Below are 22,368 nucleotides of genomic sequence, written 5' to 3' on the forward strand. Positions count from 1 at the left end.
GGTGCATTATACTGAAGCAAAATTCAAATGTGTTTGCTTATTTGGCTTTTTTTACACTGCCCTTCACGGCAAACTATAACTGAGACTACAACAGACTACTGGCTCAATTCCGGAGAACTACTAAAACTATTTCTAAAGGCTCAAACTCCACAGTTTCTCTGAGATTATGATTGGACTACAAAATGTCACTACGTACTACAACTACACACAGTCCCGCAGTATCCCATGATTCCTCGGTGTGTCTGTGACCTCGCAGCGCACGGGAAGAAGAAGTGGCGCCTGCTCACGCTGTCTGACGCACGCAGGTACTCGCTGCTGGTTAGCCACTGCTCGGTTGTTGATCATGGCTGCTTCAAAGCCAGTCGAGCCGCAGTCCGGGACTGGACTACCCCGCTGGCAGCTGGCACTGTTGGTCGGGACTCCCATAGTGCTGGGGGTCGGGGCGGTTTACCTCTGGAATCGCAGCCGGACGAAGGAAAGGCGAGGGAAAGGGAGCGGGGAGCGGAAAACACCGGAAGGCAGCGCCAGTCCGGTGCAGGGCCAAGACGGCGCAGCCCGGGCCAGCCGAGAACAGGAGGACATGGTAACTGATGCCCTGAGACTGCGTTTAATTCACCATTATCACGATAGCTGTGTATGCCTTTGAGCTGTGCGTACACTTTTCTTACTATATGCGTCATTGCCGTGAAAGTACAGTCAAGGACACCTGACGTTACCGAGCGTCGGTGGCAGCTACCTTCAGGAGAGCAAGGCCATTAGCAACCGGCTCAGCGGCGCTGGATTAGCCCGTGTTAATATGCCGGCTAGGTTAATTTAGCCTGGTTGCAAATGCCTGCACGCCTTTAAAAGCAACCATTGACTTTACAGAACATGTAAGTGCGGCTGATGAGTAAAAACATGTGGGAACAAAACGACACGAGGCTTTTTATTTGGAGCCACAAGCACAGCTTTGTAATTTTTATGTTTTGCAAATGTCATTTGAACCAGGCTGCGTTGGTTTCATTATACAGTGTGACAGGCTGTTGCTGGCTGTCATAGCTTTCATTTCGTGGTAACATGCATGCGTAATGGACACCTCACTCATGTTTCCCCCATGATCGTTCATTCAGTCATGCTATCGATATTATGGCGTCCATGAGCTAAGTTACATGAAGTAGCTTTGTGTAATTATAGAATATAATATCATTAGTATGAGATTGTTAGCTCGCAAATATGAAACCGATCCTATAAATAGGATGTCATTGAGTAATAAGTGTGATAAAGGTAAAATGTTAAGTCATTATTTCCAGAAGTTGTTGCCCTGTTAAACAGGTGAACTGATATCAAACTGGACTTTACATCTCACATCCCTCTTTCAGTCCCTGCACTGGTCACTTTCATATATTTCATCAAACTGGACTTTACATTGTATATTGCATCCAACCTCCACTGTTACATAATTTAATTATTTATTGCACATTACACATTTAATTTTTGCTCTTGTCACTATTTCTTTGGCCATAACACAGCTGTGTACAGTCAATATATCATTTTAAGTTTTATATTCCATTTCAAAACTATTATTATCCCATTCTGTAAATAGATTTAAAATTTGTCATTTAATTTTAGCACCACTTTGTTTATTGTAGTAGTACATAATCATTATCACTTTACTCTTGCTATATTTTTAGTCAGACACATGCTTTGCGTGCTGCATACTTGGCTAATAAACAGATTCTGTTCATGTGTGACGTGACACAGACAGGATTCATTTAAGGTATTGTGTGATATTAATGCGAAGTAATGCACATGGATTAAGACAAACATTAAACCGTTATAAACCATTTCAAACACAAACATCAAATGGTTTAAGTTTCTTTGTTCCTGCAGTGTTTGCTAATGTCAGTGAAACGTGCTTTTCTTATCCATCATTGAGCTTATTTATTTATAGAAATCTGAAAGCAGGGTTTTGAGTTAATGCACAATTAATCGATTCGTCAGTGGTCAGAAAATGTATCCACAGGATGAAATCCATTAATCATTAAGTTGTTTTCTCTTGAAAAAATGCCAAACTGCAATTTTCACTTTTTTCTGACATTTTATAGACCAAACGATTAAGTAAGAAAATGGCTGACAGATTAATCAATAATTCAAATAATCATCATTTGCAGCCTACTATTACAGTTGTTATCCTTGAATCAGTGTTGGTGTCGGCATAGTTGTTATAAATGATCCTTTTGCAATTTTGGCTCTTCTATGATTGTTTTAATCTGACAATTATTTTCTAGATCACCAATAATACACCAGAAAACTGTGAAAAATACCATCACCATTTCCTTGAGCCCAATGCAATGTCATCAAATGTCTGGCTTTGTCTTATCACTGTCTAAACATTAGATATTCACTTTACTATGTGAAGACGATGAAAGGGAGTTACCAGTTTATTTTCTGTCAGTTGACTAGTTGCAGCTCTAATGGGTTGCTGAGAGATATTTAATTATGTTAAATAACCCTTTGGCTCTTCAGTCCTTGATCTAGTCTACTGAGATGCAGAAGACACCATTCAACCAATAAACACCATCTTTTCTCTGTCTCATTTAGAGCCCTTTGGATCGGGCCCAAGCAGCAAAGAACAAGGGCAACAAGTACTTCAAGGCTGGAAAGTATGAGAACGCCATCCAGTGCTACACAGAAGCCATTGCTCTGTGCCCCACAGAGCAAAAGACTGATTTGTCAACGTTTTACCAGAACAGAGCAGCAGCCTACGAACAGCAGGTTGGTACCGTCTTCTTGTAAATTTTAATGAGATTATTGTGATATTCAACAATGTAAAAAAAAAAAAAGCTGAAACAGTGTCAGAAATACATCTTATGAGTGACGTACAGTACCCGTCAAAAGTTTGAACACATCGTCCCATTAACTCGAATGAGAAAGTGTGTCCAGACAAAGTGAATTTCTCACTATTATGTCAACCTTTTGCTGCAATGACACTGTTGCCTCAGTCTGGCATTGATCCTTTGTTCATTCTTTTGAAGAAATTACATACAATAACACACAGTCATTGTAGTTTGTTTTAGAAGATCCTGGCGAGTGTCTTGCATGTTGCGGTATGGTACACTTTGTCTCCAGAGATATTCACTGGGTTGAGGTGCTTGTAGAAGGAAAGTCATACAAGTCAGTACTCCTGACTCTTCCTTGAACTTAAAATAGGCATGAAAGAGCTTCAGTGCATGTTACTGTCCTCTTCTTACAACTTAAAGCCAGAGGAACAGAGGTTTTAGATCTTTGGTCAATGTGTAGCAACACACCAAGTGAAACATCAACACTGAAACTGAGTGTTGTATTAATCTTACATTCTGTTCACATATGCTCTCCGGCTGAAAGTATGATGTTGAGCTGATTAATCAGTGAAGAAGATTCCATCCCAGCTGCCAGCAGTTAAATGTTTGATGTGTTGGGACAACGCTAATCATGCAGACTGGTTTTGTCACTTAAGAAATGGTTTGTAAACCACTCCCTTCAATTTAGGCTGCAGTCTGCCGGGCGTAACTGGTTGTGTTACTTGGTTACAGATGCTGTCATCATATATGTTGGTCTTGAGATGTCATGATCACTATAGATCTCTTGATCTTATTGTGGTGAAATGATCTCTTTAACAGTCTGCAGTATTTTTCAGTTCTGCTGCAATTTGGCACTGACATTTTTGTACAGACTGTAAGCTTTATTAAATATCTCAACATCAATATGCACAGGGAAAAAATAAACTCTTTTATCAAAGATAAAGCATGAGCAGAAGTGACATTTACTCATAGAGAACTATTACCTTTCAGGCAAATCTGTGTCCTAGTTAATAAAAAACGTACTTCAACAAAGGAAAGAATTTGCTACATACAGGTCTGCATCTCCACTGCACTTGTAAGCCTCTCTGGATAGTGGACACACTCTGGGACTCTACTGTATTCTCATACAGATATTTGTGGAAAATGTCAAAGTTTATAACTTTTATTTCAGCTGAAATGGACAGAAGTGGTGCAGGACTGCTCTCAGGCTGTGGAACTTAATCCACGCTATGTCAAGGCTCTGTTCAGGAGGGCTAAAGCTCTGGAAAAACTAGACAACAAGAAGGAATGCTTGGAAGGTGAGACCAGACCCCTTTTCTTTTAAAATTATCCTTTTACAAATGTGTCTTTTAAAATGTGTAACTGTTGTTGTGACAAAGACTGTCAAGTTGATTTGCTATTGTTTCCTTTTAATCCTCCAGATGTCACAGCGGTGTGTATTCTCGAGGCCTTCCAGAACCAACAGAGCATGCTGCTAGCAGACAAGGTGCTGAAACAGCTGGGAAAAGAGAAGGCCAAAGAGAAATACAAGGTATTTGTACACTTCTAGAGACATTTTGTTTCAGTTTTATTTCCCTGAGTGCACAGTAAACATCTATTTTTTAACCCTCCCTCTGCAGAACCGTGAACCCATGATGCCTTCTCCTCAGTTCATCAAGTCCTACTTTAGTTCATTCACTGATGACATCATCTCGCAGCCCCTGCAGAAGGGGGAGAAGAAAGATGAAGACAAGGACAAGGAGGGCGAGGCAGCTGAAGTCACTGAGAGGTCAGAGAATATTTGCTTATTATCAACTTAACTGGTACATTTAGGTTTCACCAGGAGGGACAGAGGAGCAGTGTTGGGCAGTAACGCATTACTTAATATAATATTAATAGTAATATTATTACAGTTTGAAATTCAATAATTATATTACAGTTACTAATCCCAGTAACGCTCCATTACTTTTACACTTGGGGGTCAACGTGCTCGCTGTCTTACTGGATTGATGGAGGGTTGATATCAATGTGGTCCCTGCGTTCAGCTGGCAGACCTCTCTGGAGGACAAATGCAACTCGCAGTAATTCCAAAGTTGGGTTGTAGCTTAGCTGGCTCACTATCGTTAGCCACGGGTACGCCTGCGTTCAGGAATCACCTGGCGCTAGTTCAGTTCAGAGAACTAAATCCATGAATCATGCAGCTGAGGTCGGGACTTCTGGAGTGCTGTGTGCAGTCACTGAGGCTACGCTAACACTAGCTGTTGGATGGTCAGTAAATTCTTCCAAATTGTATCCTGCCTGCTTGTTAAACCACGTGTTAAACACAAATACAATACATATTACATGTGGGTGTGGAGGATTGGAGCTGGCAGCTGATTAACAAAAGTAAAGTAATGAGTAATAAAACGCATTACTTCTGCTGCTGAGAAATAAAGTCATGTAATTACTTTTACGATGAGTAATATGTCATCAGTAATTAATTACAATTTTCAAGTTAACCGTCCAACACAGCTCGTCCCTGTGTTGACTTAACAGTCACAAAATTTCCAAGAATATTTAAATGAAATGGGGAGGTTGCCATGAAAGCTCTGAACATATTCATGCTTCCAACGGAAGAAACTCATTTGGTTTTTATGATCCTACGACCTTTCCACTATCAGTGACAGTGATAAGATGCAGGAGTGTGGGTGTGAATGTGCTGAATGGGAACTAAGCAGAACGTTTTTTCTGGGGAGTGTAGCTATCTTTCATATAGAATTTCCAAATGTTACAAGTTAATACTTGAGGTTTGCACTAGATAAAATCCAAATGATGCATCCTCAGGAGAACATGAATGTGTTCTGAAAATGTCATGGCTTTAGATGTTGATGTACGCGTGAGAATTACTGCCTTACTGTGTCTTTAGAGTAAACGTCAGGGGATGACTAAAATCATCATGATTCATCTGCTGGGCCACAATTTGTTTTTTTTTTTTGTTTTTTTGGCATCTTGTGCAGAAGGTGTTGAACAACTAGAAATATTGACCAACTGAAAAGTAAAGGGATTCACAAAGTCAAATTGAAAACAAATATATAGAACTAGCTGTGGATCCAGAAGTAAACCTGGAGGGTCACAATCAAACACATTTTTGTGTAGTAAAGAAAATGTGCATGTCATTGATATTTTATGGAAACCTCTAATATTTTGAGTTTGCACAACAATATATGCCTATTAACCAAGTACTAAACAGTGCATTGTTAATCTGTTTCAGCATTACAATACATTGAAGTCTGTTTTTGTGCAGAGGGGCACATTGAAGATATCCTCTGAGGTCAAATGTTTACTTGCAGTTTAAAGTGTATTAAGTGAAATGATTTTTTTGCAAAACTGTGAATTATTACCTAGTAGATAAACAGTTTTTCTCATCTGATCTTTTTCACGTCCTTAGCTCTGGCTACCTGAAGGCAAAGCAGTACATGGAGGAGGAGAACTATGACAAAATCATCAGCGAATGCACCAAGGAGATCGAGTCAGGCGGACGATACACTGCTGAGGCCCTGCTGCTGCGTGCTACATTCTACCTGCTGATTGGCAACGCTACTGCTGCTCAACCTGATCTGGATCGAGTAATCAACATGCATGATGCCAATGTGAAGGTACGGACATGTTTTCCAGGTTTAATCTTATTTTAATGCATGCCATTTTTTCACAGCTTACCTAATGATGTTTACATATAAATAAAGACTTTTGAAAGATGAGCTGGTGGCTACAACATCACAGGATCTCTCTCTGTTGTGTTGTCTAATTTTTCACAGCTACGAGCCAATGCTTTGATCAAGCGTGGAAGCATGTACATGCAGCAGCAGCAGCCTCTGCTCTCGACACAAGACTTCAACATGGCAGCTGACATCGATACACGCAACCCTGACGTGTATCACCATAGGGGTCAGGTAGGAGTCTGGATGAACTGGTCTCTTTAAGATAGGTTTATCTCATTAGGTGCCAGTTTGTGAATGGATCCTGGTATACGCTGTAGTGTAAGACAAAGTCCTCTGTATTTCCTCTCAGCTGAAGATTCTGCTGGACCAGGTGGACGAGGCCGTGGGAGACTTTGATGAGTGCATCCTGCTCAGGCCTGACTCGGCTCTGGCCCAGGCACAGAAATGCTTCGCTCTTGTAAGTTTTCATCTAAACACTTTAAAAAGCGAGATTGTCTGATATTAACTTCACTATCGAGTGAGTTAACTGAGTGAGTTTGTTTTTGCTATGTACTTCAGTATAGACAAGCATATACTGGAAACAACCCGTCACAAGTACAGACCGCCATGGACGGCTTTGAAGATGTTATCAGAAGGTTCCCAAAGTGTGCTGAAGGCTACGCTCTCTACGCTCAGGTATAAAACCAAAAATGTGAATTTCTATTCCAACAATGATCAGTGGTTGCTTTTTCTTATTTAAATGGCATTTATAAAATATTTTATTAAAATTCAGACAGAAAATGTCAGCTTCAGACGTTGTTGACATGTTCAACAGACCTTACAACGCAAGTGTTTTTGTTTATTTTTCAGGCTTTGACTGATCAGCAGCAGTTTGGAAAAGCAGATGAGATGTATGACAAGTGTATTGAACTGGAACCAGACAATGCTACCACATATGTCCACAAGGGGTAAGCTTTTTTTTCCCTTCAGTTATGCATATTGTTAAAATAAGATCTGATTCATAAGTGTAAACAAGATATCAGTCGGTAATTCTGCAATATATGTCCAGTTTGTTACAGCTGCAGTGGAAACAAGACCTCGATTTGGGTCTAGAGCTCATCAGCAAGGCGATTGAGATTGACAACAAATGTGACTTTGCTTATGAAACCATGGGAACCATCGAAGTTCAAAGGTGAGATTAACCGTTTGAACCAAACCTCATATTGTGTCTTTCTCAAAGTGCTTCAAATAACACAAGCATTTTCCTTCCAGGGGCAATCTGGACAAGGCGATAGAAATGTTCAACAAGGCGATTAACCTAGCCAAGTCAGAGATGGAGATGGCCCATTTGTACTCGTTATGCGATGCCGCATACGCCCAGACAGAAGTGGCGAGGAAGTACGGGCTGAAACCTCCGACGCTGTAACTTCTCGGCCTATTGATTGCCAATCTCAGTCTTCATTGCTGAACCTAACTATGTTAAAAGTGCAACTGTCTGACTTACTTTGATTTGTATAAAAATGAGTACTGGATCATAAAAGATAAAAGGAAGCACCCTGAATAACATACCGTGTTTACATCACATTAAAGGGGTTTGCTGTCATGGAAAAGATGGATATCTATTCCCAATCAAGCCAAGGCTGTGATCGGGGCTTCTGGTGTACTTGGTAGGTTGTTTTGGGTGGGGGGGTCTTTAACAACACAGCCCTTTGACACTTATTTCAACCACAATAACATCAACATTTTTATTTTTTTTTTTTGCTCAGAGTAAAGAAAGATTGTGTCATCTTGAGAGGAAAAAACATACATGAATGCTCATGTATACTTGTCCAAATTACAAGTAATGATGTGAAATGTAAGAGAATGGAAATGTGCTCAGTCTGAACCATTTACTGACTACGGTTTATGTGACACTTAGATCTACAGAAAATACTGTGAGAGCTTTATATAGTTCTAATGGACTGTTCACCTCTTAATTTAAGCTGATCTAAAAGGGTTTTTGTCCAGCTACCTTCCATATGTAACATACAGTATCAGTTCCGAATGCAAGATTAAAATTATAGTCACATGTGTAATGTCTGTGTTTGTAATGCTGGAATTGATCCCATAAGGGATAAGGGCATACAGAGGAGTTAGTTTAGGATCCTGAAGTGTTTTTTTTTTTTTGTTCTGTTTTTTTTTTTTTAATTACAGGATTGCCTGTTTTCTTTTTTTGTTTTTTTAAATATATATTTTTTGTGCAGCATGTTCACTTTATAAATAAATGTAAATGCAATGCTCGTGCTGTTTGAACACTAGGAACACCCTAACGATAAGAGACTGGGCAAAACACTTTGGATTAGGAAAATGTAACCAACTTTATGTCTTTAGTTTTTTGAAAATGTTATTTTTTGAACTGCCTCTAGTGTCAGAAGATGTCACAAGGGATTGGATATTCAGTGTTTGTTTTCCTAGCTCACTTAAATTGATAAACATGATTTATTTTCTATACTATTGTAAAATGTTTATTTTTCATGCTACATTTGGTTTCATCTTTTGACAGAGTAAAAAGACAGTGGTTTGATTTTTTTTTTTTTTTTTTTTTCTCTACATGCCCTCCTTTTAAATGTATCCTCCCACAACACAGGCCTTAGTGTTTCCAGCCTACATGCAGCACTGAGAATCTCTTGGTACAGTGTATGATTTGGTTCTCAAGTAGCACCTGTACAGTCATCTATAAAAAAGAAATGAGCCACAACTGCTAAAAGATATTTTCATGCATGTAGCAGCATTATTGGCAACATTTCATTGAAGGTGTTTCATTGAAAGAACCAAATCATGCATTCCAGCTGCAGCTGGTGGGAATTACTCAGAAATCATCTTCAAACATGGGTTAACCTCAGAGAAATGGATGTGACCTTCAGCTTCAGATATCCACTAAATTCTGACTGACAAACTACACTGACATTCTTCATCAACAATATGTATGGTGACCAAAGTGAAAGAATCCTAATAAAGTTATAATTCCTGGAATGAATTTCATCTTTGCAAGTTTTCTTCCAGCCTGTACACGTAGTCTTGTACTCTTTAGCTTTATGTTAATGCTCTGAGAACTCTTTGACTTTTAATGGTTGGAGACCTCATTGTTTGGTTGTCCTTTGAAATGTTGCTGAAACCAGATAAATCCCCATATTGAAGGAGTTTATTATTCCTCAGTAACCAAAGTGATGTCATGGCAGCATTTTCATAAACTGGTGAAACTTAACAATGTTGGCTTAATAATATTGCTTGATTAATAATGGTCTTTTTATATATCTGATATTGTTTATGTGTGTGTTCTTGAGGTTTCACAGATAAAATAATTTGTAAAAATGGAACATCACACTAACCTTAAGTGGATATTTAACATTGCAATAGATATAGCTTTTGAAGATTTTGTTATATTTCTCTCCAATTCTAAATGACCCAGGGTTAATATAAAATTTATCAGGAGGTTGACCTTTGGACAAGTAAGACTATCACCTGTTACAGTGGTAAAGTGGGAGAAGCACAGATATAAATAAGAAAATGAATGATTGCTGAATTCCATTCAGCTGCTTCAGTTTCAGGGTCCTGATAATGTGTGTGCTGGCTGACACTGTCATGGTTTACTAGTACACAGACACCATCGTTAATGTTATTAGTAACACGTGCTTTCCATAGCATGACTACTGCAAAGTGTCTGCTTAGAAAAAAGCCCATAATCAGCAGAAACAGTCATCTGTCCAGGACTAACTACTGGTGTTGATCACGAACAATGATTCAAGAGTGAACAAAGCGACTTAGTTTTAATCCTATTAACACCTTGAGGCTAGAGGTCATTCAGAAAGAGGATTTGATATTACATGACGTAGTGTGTCAAAATGTAGCATTTGGCCTTTTTTGTTAACTTTTCAATATATACAAAACATAATGAAACAAAACGAAAAAACACATTACAGTAAATCAGTGAAAAATAAGTAACAGAACAAACAGAAGAAAACAAAATCTGGGCAAACAGAATTAGCTACAAGTACTGTGAGAAAAAAACAATAAACTGTGGAGAGAAATGAGAAATAAAAATAAGGGGAAATTTAGGGGACATTTAGCCTTCTTGATCATAACATGAAGAAATAGGTCTGTTTTATATCCTCCTGTTAAAATTACAAATATCACTCACAAATATTAAAGTAGAGCCTATAAAGTCTTTTAATTATTGTTAGCTAATTCATCGCCGAACAGCTTGAAGTGTTACAATCTAGTTGAAGGATAATTGATCAGACAATCTAATTAATCAATGACAGCATCGCGCGACAGACGGGCCGTGTTGACGGCATGTGACGTGTCTCCGTCAACACAACAATGGCGGATGCGGTGGAGGAAGCTCTTCAAGGCAGCTGGTGAGACGGTTTTACATTAAAGAAGAGGGGTTTTTCTTCGACTGTCAAACAGTTGTGTTAGCTTCATCTGACAGAATTTAGTGTGTAGTCACTAAAAAAGAGTTTGTGTGGTTAATTTGCTCTGCTGACGGTCGATGTTTGTCTTATCGAGCCAGTTTGGCACCGTTACTGCTCGGCAGCTAACAGCTAATATTATTTAACCAAGTTGGTTCTGATAAATCAAGAGTCGAGCCATTAACACGGACACGAATAACCAAAGAGCTTGTGTGAAAAGTCTTTATCGTTTCATCACTTTCTTCCTCACTTTGACAATTTCAGGGGCAAAGCTTGTTAGCCAGAAAGCTAACAATATCTAGCCAGACAGCCGGTGTTTGTCGGATATGTTTCAGCTCAACTAGAACAAAACCCTGAGCTCAAACCCCAATCCAGGTCTGTTTTAACCAAACTCTCATATCGCCAGTGTTTCATCTCAACCTCCTGAGATGTGACACAATGACCTGTTGGGTCCAGCAGGTTTTTCAACACGTTTGACTGCATGATAATGAAGAGTCAAATCAAAATCATCAGCAGATTAGTATTAATTATCGTACATAGCTATAATAGAGCTGCAATGATTGGTCATTTAATCGATTAGTTATCAACTATTAAATGAATCACCAGCTATTTTGATAATTGATTAATCGTTTGGAGTCATATTTTAAGAAAAAATGTCCAAATTCTCTGATTCCAGCCTCTTAAATGTGAACATGTTTTGGTTTTTTATGATAATAAACTGAATGTGTTTGGGTTTAATTACACAGGACGATAACTAAATATTATCTTAGTTTATCAATACATTTTAAATCAATTTGTTGATGATAGGTGGCCATTAGAAGTTACCAAAGACCAAATAAAACTGCTAATTTTGTTTGACCAAACATAAAAAACTGAAAGGCATTCATTTTGCAATTATAGTAAACATTGAAAATCCCTAAATTTATTTAATTTAAAACAAGAGCTGCAACAATAAGATGATTCATTGATTAGTTGACTGACAGAAAATTAATCCACAACTATTTTGGTAATCGAAGAATCTTTTTGTTGTTTGTTTGTTTGTGTGGATTTTCTTTTTCAATCCAAAACACTAAATATTCACTAGTTCATGCTTCTCAAATGTGAGGATTTGATGCTTTTCTTTGTCATTTATGATAGTAAAGTTAATATATTTGTGCTGTTGGTGGAGTAAATCAAGCAACCTGAAGGCAATGATTTAAAAATAATATGAAAATGATATTTGCTTTCTTTTATGTAGACTGACTAATCAGTGAAGCCACTAATCACTACAGCTCAATAAGATTGTGTATCATGATTGCAGTGATGGAGATAACTCGATTTCTTTAGGAACTATGGACACATTTAACACATAAGAAATCTTTGTTATGTGGTGGAAATGAACTTCATTTGTTCTCTGCGTGCCTCCTCAGGGACCAGGATCTAGCTGAGGCTCTGGACTCTGGCGGCTCTGACATGGAGATGGAGAGAAGCATCATCCAGGTCCAGGAGTCTTCAGCTCAACACAGAGCCAAGATGTGGAAGGTGAGGAGCATGTTTAAACACTGTGACCACTACAGAGAGGGTTAGGACAGCAGTGAAGTCTGCAAGATGGTCATTTGTCTGAAGCTAAAATAATTATCTATAAGAAACTTATAATGTGACAGTTGTAGTTTAAAACATAGAATTCATTCATCAGTTCATTGTTATCCATGTACAAGATCATGTGTATGGATATAAATAGAAGTGAGTAACACTTCTACTATTAGAGTCCACTCGCTGATGGTTATCATCCTCAGACAGAAGCCAACAAACTGGAAAGACAAGCATCACATACGCAAATGATATGAAGGCTGTTACTACTTCATGACACACCCACAGCTGGAGTTTCAGTAGTGTTTGAAACCACATACCTACAATGTCATTTCAATACATTGACAATTACTTTACAACAGCGCTACCCTACAGTCTATGTAAATTAGCATTCATAGAGTCTTCATTTCATTTTACATCAAAACTTTGATACAGTTGACAGTGTTGGATTGTATAGGATCAATAAATATGTTTTAAAATATTATTAATATATTCGAAATAATTATAAAACGAACATAGTAATACTAGAAATAAATTTATTGATACTTGTATATATTGGCCTGTTGACTTCATCTAATTACTTTAAAACATTAAACAACAGGTTGTGGAGGGATGGATAGATTTCATCAACAAATATTTTAAATATTTTATAAACAGTCATAAGTTTCATACATGAAACAATGTGAAATATTAATTTGTCCAGTAGATTGTATCCACACATTGATACTGAGATATTTTTTTTCAGTTGACTGAACAAATATTTATCCTTTGATAGGATGAAGGCTGTCCACACCAAGAACAATAACCATAACAACAACTAGCGATGTGAGCATCCACACTTATGAACGATAATGTTCTGTAAACAGTGGTGCCAAGCACACGCCGCATGCTCCAGCTGTGTCAGCAGCTTAAGAAAATGGATATTGATGACTTGTTACTGTTGTATGTTTCACAGAGAAAGAAAAAGAAAACCAGAAGGGTTTGTGTTCACAGGCTGGTGGTGATTCAGTGTGTTGCTCATAAGTATTTTGGGACACTAGTTGGTGTGATGTTCCAGTATTTACAGACCAAATTGCACTGATTTGACTAGATGGAGATTTTGTGGTGTCGTATGGTTTAGGGGATGGATTTTGATTGGCTGTCAGTGTTTCTATCGTTCATCATATTGCTCTGAATGTGATCCCTATGATATCGTTGGCCACTGTCGTTGTCATTATAGTTGTGGTGTGGACTCCATCATCCACTTGAGTTAGAACAACTATAGTTGTTGTTATAGTTATCATTGTGTGGAAGGCCCTTAACTCTACATATTGTGCCTATTTTACGGGGTAATCCAGCCATGGCCATGAAATCAGCTTTACTCAATTATTTATGGCAGTTGGTGATTATTTAATGTGCACTCCAACTGTCGGAACAAAACGGGCTTGATGAATAATTCTGATAGACTTATATTCTTTTGACAGGTTATATTCTAAGTTCATCATTGCTTCAAACTGCATTTTTCACTGGTGTTACTGTTTTGTTGTAATAAAATCCTGATGCGAGGAGCCACATCACCTCTCACATTTACTTCTTTGAGACTTAAAAGATACTTTTAGTGCTAAAATGTTTCATGAATAGCTCTTAGAGCAAGAAACATAGGAGTCCTAAAGTAAAGACAAACTCTTCCCTTATTTTTAGGAATTTCTCCTTACTCTGCCTGTTTTTTGGGTGTTTTTTTTTTAATCTTTGAGTAACCCTGTTTCTTAGTGGAGCAGCTGTTGACAGACCAGACTCAGTCTTTCATGTGTATTTATCAAGTGTCCCTTTATCACTCAGTAGCTGCATTTTTAGCAATGATTCCTTGTTTTTTTTTGTTGGCAGATCGCTCTAAATGTCTCCGGCAAAGGAGACAGCCTGTCTCCCTGGGATGGTGTCCTCGATTTACCCGAACAGACCCTCATTCACAACCGCAGCCAGCAGCTGATTGGTGAGTAAAATACACATGCCTCTAATTTCATGACACAATCCTGAATTTTGGAATCAGCAACACCAAAATATGGACAGGATGAATTTAATCACTTGCAGTTTGTGCAGGTGCAGGATGTGAGAAGCACCAGTCATAATTAAAACAAACCGTTCTGTATATTTTATGAAGAGGATTTATCCTGAGTGAAAACTGGAAGGATGATCTGGCTTGTACCATTTATAGGCAGAATCTCTACTAGTATTTTGCTTGTAAAATGCTGAAAGAAAAACTAAGCAATGAGCCAACATTAGACAAATCATTTAGCCTCAGTAAGAACCCTTTCATGGATGCAGATAACTTAAATACCAAAGCATCCTCAGGACTTTCCAGCACCCTCTGGTAAATGTCTCAAGTTGAGGCAGTATAGACGACACAAATAGACAGATGCACACCTCTGTAAGTGACAGGAAGGGAGAAAAGGTTATTTTAATTTTGGATCTCACTTAGTCTGCCAGTATCTAAAGAAGATTGTCAGGATTTAATAGGAAGAAACAACAGTCTGCTCCTTTGACAAGATCTATTGTGGCTCAAAATAGGAAGCAACAAGGCATGCAGAAAAAGTGCTATTTTTGTGCTTAACCTCTCAGGTTCGTCACACTGAGTAGGTTTGTTTTGTCAGCGTGAATTCAACATTTCATTTTTACAAAGATATTTATAGAAAAACACTACTAACACTTCCTGCTTTGGTCCACATGTTTAGACCAGCTGGAAGTATCAGAGGAGGAGAGGAGCGACATGGTGTCCGATGTTGAGTCAGTCATCACTTTCTACTGCAAGTCCCGCAACATTACCTTCACCCCGGAGCTGAGCTGGCCGCACCTGCTCAAACCACTACTGGGGCTTCAGCTTCCCCGCAGCGACCTCTACAACTGCTTCTACGCCATCATGAACAAATACATCCCCAGGTGAGTCGTCTGAGCACTCCTCGTCCTGTTCGTCCCGCTCATATAGTGGCTTTGATTATAATGCCTGCGAAATGTGTCCATTTCAGGGACTGTGTGCCGAACGGCCGCCCCTTCCACCTATACAGACTACTGCTGCAGTACCACGAGCCAGAGCTCTGCTCCTTCTTGGACACCAAAAAGATCACACCTGACTCCTACGCCATCAACTGGGTTTGTTGAAATGTTACTGCCCGTTGATTCAGACAGTTCATGTATTCGTTAAATGCTAAATGTCTTGTTTATCTTTCCTCAACAGATGGGCAGTCTGTTTTCCAGCCACTGCCTTCCTGACGTCACCCAGGCCTTGTGGGACTCCTACCTCCAGCAGGCTGACCCTTTCTTCATCTTCTTCCTCATGCTCATCATCCTCGTCAATGCCAAGTAGGCAGCCGCTCATGGAAGCTATACAGAAAAACATGTTCATACTGAGGAAATTCGAACCTAGATTTGATTTGTCTTTGTTTGACCCTCAGAGAGACCATCCTTGCACAAGAAGGAGACAGCAAAGAGAACATCATCAGTAAGTTTGACTTCCTGTCTCTTGATTTGTTCAATATCATGTTAAACATCGGGCATAAACAAGGCTTTCTCTGTCACAGAAATGCTGGAAGCATCTCCATCCCTTCTGGAAGGTGAAGACATTGAAGATTTGTTTTCTCTGGCGCAGTATTACCAGAGCAAGACCCCTTTGTCTCTCAGAAAGGTAAGGCACTACATACGGATGTTGTACATGGAGTTGCGCTGAGTAGAACCAAGACTGCTAACAGAGATGGAGGACGCTGCACAAGAGAATGCATTGTTTAAAAACCATTATTGTGTGTTGTTTTTTTCTGCCCTGGTAGATGAACCAGAATCTGTTTGGTAGCAGCCTGGTGGCTCTGAAAGAAGAGGACACAGACCTGAGTCAGGCATTGTGTCTCCCCGTGTCTGTCCCCGAAATTCTGCAGGCCAACCAGCAGCAGCAGGTCAGTAACACTCAGCTGACCTTTGATTAGCTTCCGCTAACGTGGAAAAATAGTAACTAAGAGAAGATGATGTCTGATGTGATAATAATGGATTTCACTTTTCAGGATGGGGTACGCTTCTTCGTGGTGGATTGTCGGCCCGCTGAGCAGTACAACGCGGGGCACCTGTCCACTGCCTTTCACCTGGACTCTGACCTGGTGAGCGTAAATGTCACTACATCCATTAGTAGAGTGAAATGACAGTAAACCCGATATGACAAATGTGAATAATGTAATAAATGTGTCATTTCTCCCACAGATGCTCCAGAACCCATCTGAGTTTGCTCTCTCTGTGAAGTCGCTCTTGGAGGCACAGAAGCAGTCTTTGGAGTCAGGCTCCATCGCCAGTGGAGAGCACTTGTGCTTCATGGGCAGTGGGAGAGAGGAGGAGGACATGTACATGAACATGGTGTTGGCCCATTTCCTGCAGGTGAGGGACTAGATGATGAAAAGAGTTAACATCATCGCTAGAAAACACAAATTGTTACCATGTTTACCAATTATATAATATCTTTGCTAATTAAAGGCTTTCTGTTACAGAAAAACAAAGAATACGTCAGCATTGCTAAAGGAGGTTTCATGGGTGAGTGGGTGAATATTTTGAGAATGTCACAAATGCAGTTTGGATTCGGATAAGAACCGAAAACTCACTCGAGATTTGTGTGATTTCAGCTCTCCAGCAGCATCTGGTAGACATGAACGTCGAGGGCCTCGACTCCTCGTACGTCCACTGGATTGTCAGCACGTCGGGATCTCACAGCAGCCTCAGCTCTGCAGATGTAAGCGTCCACGGATGTTGAAACATGTTAACCTTAAAGAGAATCTTTTAGCTCTGCGATGCATTTTCAATGTTTCTACTTCTTTACATGGATCGTTTTCTTTTCGTGACAATGCAGGGAGATTCTCTGAGCAGCCCTGGAGACGGTAAAGGAGTCAAGTCTTTGGTCAACAAAATGACGTTTGCTCTCAAGTCCAAGTCGGTAAACGTAAAGGAGAAGATGATCAGCTTCATTGAGAACACCTCCACTCCTGTAGACAGGTGAACATCCAATTATATCCCTCTGGGGAACTCATGCTACAACACACTATTACACTTCACTTCTTGGTTAATAGTGGTGTTAATGTTGAGCTTTGCCGGGATTAACAATTCAACCAAAATGTATTATTTTTATTCTCTGTACGCTTGGCTTAATATGTGAGCAATTGTGACATATGTAGCCAGTAAAAATGTTTCGATTTCTACACGCTTCTTACACAGTATGTACACTGGGCTATCAAAATCAGGCAACTATCTCCTATAACAGTCTTTTTTTGTATTTTAATTTATGTTCACCATACCTTGTGCCTTATCCCACGCTAGAATATCTTTCAATCTGCCCTGGCCAGAGAAGGTGATTCCTGATCGGTAAGAGCTAACATCAAGCTGTTTGTCACCAGCATGTCCACTGGCTGCAGACCCACCAGTCCCCCTCCCTGGGACTGTAGGAGACTTAGTCTGTGTCACATTAACGCATGCCTTAGTGTCAGCATCCCCTGCCTCACACCGCTCACTCATATGATATAACACTACGCGTTCCCTGTGTACAAGACAAGGGTTTTTTTCTTGAGATCTGTCTTCATGCTTTCACTAACAACATCCAACACTGCTGTTTAGTTTGCACCGCTGAAGCCGCTGTCGCCTCTCAGGGAGCATTGAGTCATCTTTACATCCACAACCCACTGAGTCCGTTCGTCTCTTTCTAGTCTGAACAGCTGAGGCGTTTTAGGGAGAACCTCAGCTTCACTGCTGTTTGCTTAGAGATGCACTTTTAACAGTCTGTCTTTTCATTTCATTGTTGTTCTTTTTAGATGATAGCCAGGGCTATGCAGAAAACTTGAATCCTCAATGAAAAAAAATAAAAACAACACTATGATATGCTGCAAATAGCCCTGAATATCATACAATGACTTACCCGTAACTCCTCTAATATCCAAGTAGAAATGTCTCATTTAACCTCTGTCTTTATATTTAACAGCATAACCTGTGGCAGTAGTGGGCTTACATGTCTAAGAAGGTTTTTTCACTGCAGCCTGGAGGTCTTCATGTCATTGCTATTTGTGTGCAGCCTTGCTGTTATGTGTATTTAATGTGACTTTTCAGTCGCAGGCATTGATATTTCTTCACTTTTTTCACTCAGTGCTGATGCGAAGCTCTAAAGTCGCCCTGTTTGCTTCCTGTCTGTAGGCATGTAAGCAGCAGCGACCGTGTTGGCAAACCTTACCGGGGGGTGAAGCCTGTTTTCAGTATCGGTGACGAGGAGGAGTATGACACAGGTAAAGTCTTTCTGAACGCAGCTGCAGTCGGAAAATTAAATTATTTATGAAAGAACATACATTGCAGCATCATATTGCTATGTAATACAGTTTTGATTCACCACTATCTAATGTCTGCCCCCCCTCAATAGATGAGATTGACAGCTCATCCATGTCAGACGATGACAGGAAGGAGATTGTCAACATTCAGACCTGGATAAACAAACCAGATGTAAAGCATCACATTCCGTGCAATGAGGTGAAAGAAACCGGTCACATGTTCCCGAGGTGAGTCGGATGACTGACTGCCCCAGTGAATTTGATTATTAAATGTTACACTGAAACTTTCAGGCTGTGTTTCAGTCATCAGAAATGACATAGTGTTTCATAAAAGTAATGTGTGTATAAATTATTCCTCACATGACTCCCCCACACCCATCTTCACTAACTGTTATGGGCGTAGGAGTCTGAATTGGGCAAGCAGTAGGGGAAGTTGCACCTAAACATGACTAATCCCCACTTCTTTAAAAATGAATGAACAAGAAGCATTGAAATGACTCATGAATGAGTTATTCGGAGCACTCACTCTGTCTGGTATTCTGTTGTCTTCGCAGCCACCTGTTAATCACAGCCACTCACATGTACTGCCTGAGGGAGATCGCCTCAAGGAAAGGCTTTGCCTACATCCAGTCAAGACAAGCACTAAACTCTGTGGTGAAGATCACATCCAAAAAGAAGCACCCAGAACTGATCACGTTCAAGTTTGGCAGCAACAACTCAGCTGGAGTGGAGATATTGGCAGTTGAAAGGTGACTGTCTACAAACACAGATTGTTGTAAAAATTGAACATCCTGATGATCAGAAAAGACCCTCATTGGGTGTGATTTTGAAAGCAGTGATAGAGGTCACCCTTCTTGTTATAGGCTGCATTCACACAGGACTCCTGTTAACTGGAATGTCCAGTATTGAGTTGGATTGTTCAGATGACCCCGATTATAGTATGACCCCCACTCTTTCAAGAAATATTGTCATGTATAGTCTAATATGGTCATTTGGTGTTATTTCTGACTCTCTGTTTTGGATTTCATTCAAGCCTGTCAGGTTGCTGTAATTAAAAAAACAACAACTTATCAACATCAGAGCTCTTAAAAACTAAATTTTAAAATGACATGAACAGATTCGTACAGGACACCTTTAGAGATCCCCCTGGGTGATAAAGGGCTTAATTTTGTTCTTGTGAACATAAGAGAATATTTTATTTAAATCCAATGTTATTTCCCTGTTTTCAAATGTTTCCTCCTCTTCTAATGTTTTTTTTTTCCCGTCCCTCCTCTCAGATATTTGATACCCAACGCAGGCGATGCCACCAAGGTCATCAAGCAGCAGATCATGAAAGTCCTAGATGCTCTGGAGAGCTCGTAAAGGGAGACGGGGTCATGATGGGGTATCATGACGGCCAGCCGTAAACACAAACTGTTAGAAGAGTCTCTGTCTGCCAAGAGTGAAACCTTCTCCCGCTCTCTCCCTCGGCTGTCCTCCTTCCTGGACAGATCCAGCGCAGTGTTGACTGTGAAGCCCCGTGTGTCTGCGTTTGAGGACACGGGGGCACACCGCTGACTGCAGAGCTGTGGGACAGGCTGTGTGTGTTGAAATACTTAGGTGCTCCGCAGTCATCCAACCATCCTCTTACACTAAGTTAAAAAAATATATATATATTGGTTATACTGTATGTTTTTCTTTGCTATTGATAAAACATCATTACAGTGCAGTTCCACTTTGGAAACTTCCCTCTGGCCTTAACGTAGCGTACTAACTGACCAATGGCAAACCTGTTCAATCACCACATGACTGACCTTTTCTTTTCACTTAAACATCACGGTTCTGACCCCATTTTTTTTTGTAGCGAACACTGTTGCATTTCAGTCTCTTAATTTCCTTTTTCACGTGTCGACAGTTGGTTTCATGGTCATTGTTCAGGTCAGGAAGTGAGCATGAGTCAAGTACCGCCAGCTCAAACAGAAGATGCACATCCCATTTAAAGAAAAAAAAAAAAGCAGTGCTGGCACATGAGGCAGGTTTCCTACCGCAACAACTGTTTTGATAACTTTTATTTTCCAGCAGACAGCCTTAAATAGGAATTATTTGAGGATGTTTATAAATATGTAATGTATATATTGTGTAAACTGCTCTATATCAGCACAGACGTTTGCAATGTCATTTTGAAAGCATATCCTGGTGGTTAGAATATGCGGTGAAACTTTACGTGGCTTCTAAAACCAGCTCACATGGTTTGAAGTTCCCCCTTCTTTCTAGAGCAAGCAGTAAGTAAATAAGCCTTTTACAGAGTTTCTAATTTAAAGAATGAATTAACCTCATCTCATAGCAGTGTGATGTAGCTCTCAAAAAGCATCGTTCATAAGCCCCTCTGGACTACATTAGTATTACAAAAGGAGGCTCAGTGATTGTAGTTATCGAGAGCCTGAGCACCTCAGTATTTTTTTTTCATTTCATTCAGATACAGTATGTCACTGATTTTTTTTTTTTTTTTTTTTTTTCCCCCCAAGTTAAATGGATGAAAATGTCCAGATGAAATATGTGACTGTTGAGTCCTCTCATCAGGAAGGCTGAAACTGTCATTGAAGCAACATCCTGCTAACTGCTACCTATTTTGAAAGATTGCTGTAACAAGGACTGTGCTGTATACAGCTTTGAGAGGAATGAAAAGATAATGTGATTAAAAAAAAAAAAAGCAAAGTCATTATATATCTATGGTTTCAAATCTGTCTTGTCCAGTGTATTAATCTAACTAAGCAGCTTTAGTTCGCTTGCCACTGTTGCCTTCGGCCTCATGCCTGTGATGTGTGATATTGGCACCAGCAGTGGCAACATATCACAGTATATTGCTGCTTCTTCCTCTAACCTTTAACTCTATTTCAGACTTTTCCTCGCTTTTCTCGCTTACTTATTCATTTGCGTTGAAGTCTAGTTGTGTAGGCAGCCTGGGTATTAATTGTCAAGCGAAGCCTCTGAACTGACAGCTCCTGTTGAAACTTCAGTCCAGAGGGGGTTTATCCCTTTTATCATCAAAAAAAAAAAATTGAATGCAGGGAGAACTCATCCTGACTAAAACATTAAGGCACATTTATAATATGGGCAACAAAAAACCAAAACTTGAATTAAAGACTCACAAATCTGGTCTTTCTTCACTCCAGTCTTTCATAGCATTCCTGTGTAACCCATGCATTGTGTTGTAATTTGTAATTTTGTGATATTTTTCAGTATTCAACTGACTGGAACATCCTCGATTACTCTGTTAACATCACTGGCAAAGGATGTCACCACTAGTCGAAAATGCAACATGTCTCAAGTGTAATTTGCACCTTACTGTACTGCTATTATTTTCTAAGCGTTTCTGTTTTTAATAAATGGAAATTATTCGACTGCACCAGTGGAAATATAGTCATTCATACGTTGTCATTTTATATACATGTACATTAAAACTGTTGTTTTTTGTTGTGACTTGAGAAAAAAATCACCAGAATGACAGAGGCCTTTCACAGTATTAATGCATTTTTCTCTCCGTTTCGAAAAGGAAAAAGTGGCTATGTGCCATATTTGTAGAGCT

General features: G+C 39.6%; 2 protein-coding genes across 4 annotated transcripts; both read left to right on the forward strand.

Annotated features, from left to right (window-relative positions):
* Window positions 1-251: 251 nt before the first annotated feature.
* On the forward strand, window positions 252-9,491 carry tomm70a (translocase of outer mitochondrial membrane 70 homolog A (S. cerevisiae)). Its single transcript, XM_067597720.1, has 12 exons — window positions 252-583; window positions 2,581-2,754; window positions 3,991-4,117; window positions 4,241-4,350; window positions 4,439-4,587; window positions 6,226-6,433; window positions 6,593-6,727; window positions 6,846-6,953; window positions 7,055-7,171; window positions 7,346-7,443; window positions 7,545-7,667; window positions 7,748-9,491. Exons 1-12 carry the CDS (start codon window positions 344-346, stop codon window positions 7,899-7,901), a joined length of 1,743 nt encoding a protein of 580 aa, XP_067453821.1. The 5' UTR covers window positions 252-343; the 3' UTR covers window positions 7,902-9,491.
* Window positions 9,492-10,765: 1,274 nt separating this feature from the next.
* On the forward strand, window positions 10,766-22,188 carry tbc1d23 (TBC1 domain family, member 23). Of its 3 annotated transcripts, none has more exons than XM_067597721.1 (19): window positions 10,766-10,872; window positions 12,336-12,447; window positions 14,359-14,464; window positions 15,204-15,408; window positions 15,495-15,618; window positions 15,704-15,828; window positions 15,921-15,967; window positions 16,047-16,150; window positions 16,290-16,412; window positions 16,518-16,610; window positions 16,711-16,881; window positions 16,992-17,034; window positions 17,124-17,230; window positions 17,348-17,490; window positions 17,812-17,856; window positions 18,676-18,764; window positions 18,896-19,031; window positions 19,358-19,552; window positions 20,081-22,188. In XM_067597721.1, the coding sequence occupies exons 1-19, from the start codon at window positions 10,835-10,837 to the stop codon at window positions 20,163-20,165; spliced, it is 2,091 nt and encodes a 696-aa protein (XP_067453822.1). In that variant the 5' UTR covers window positions 10,766-10,834; the 3' UTR covers window positions 20,166-22,188. The 3 variants fall into 3 exon arrangements, with proteins under 3 accessions (XP_067453822.1, XP_067453823.1, XP_067453824.1); XM_067597723.1 differs by lacking the exon at window positions 10,766-10,872 and adding an exon at window positions 11,183-11,301; XM_067597722.1 differs by lacking the exon at window positions 17,812-17,856.
* The last annotated feature ends 180 nt before the right edge of the window (window positions 22,189-22,368 follow it).

Source organism: Thunnus thynnus, chromosome 8 (assembly GCF_963924715.1).
Source record: "Thunnus thynnus chromosome 8, fThuThy2.1, whole genome shotgun sequence".
Lineage (NCBI taxonomy): Eukaryota > Metazoa > Chordata > Actinopteri > Scombriformes > Scombridae > Thunnus > Thunnus thynnus.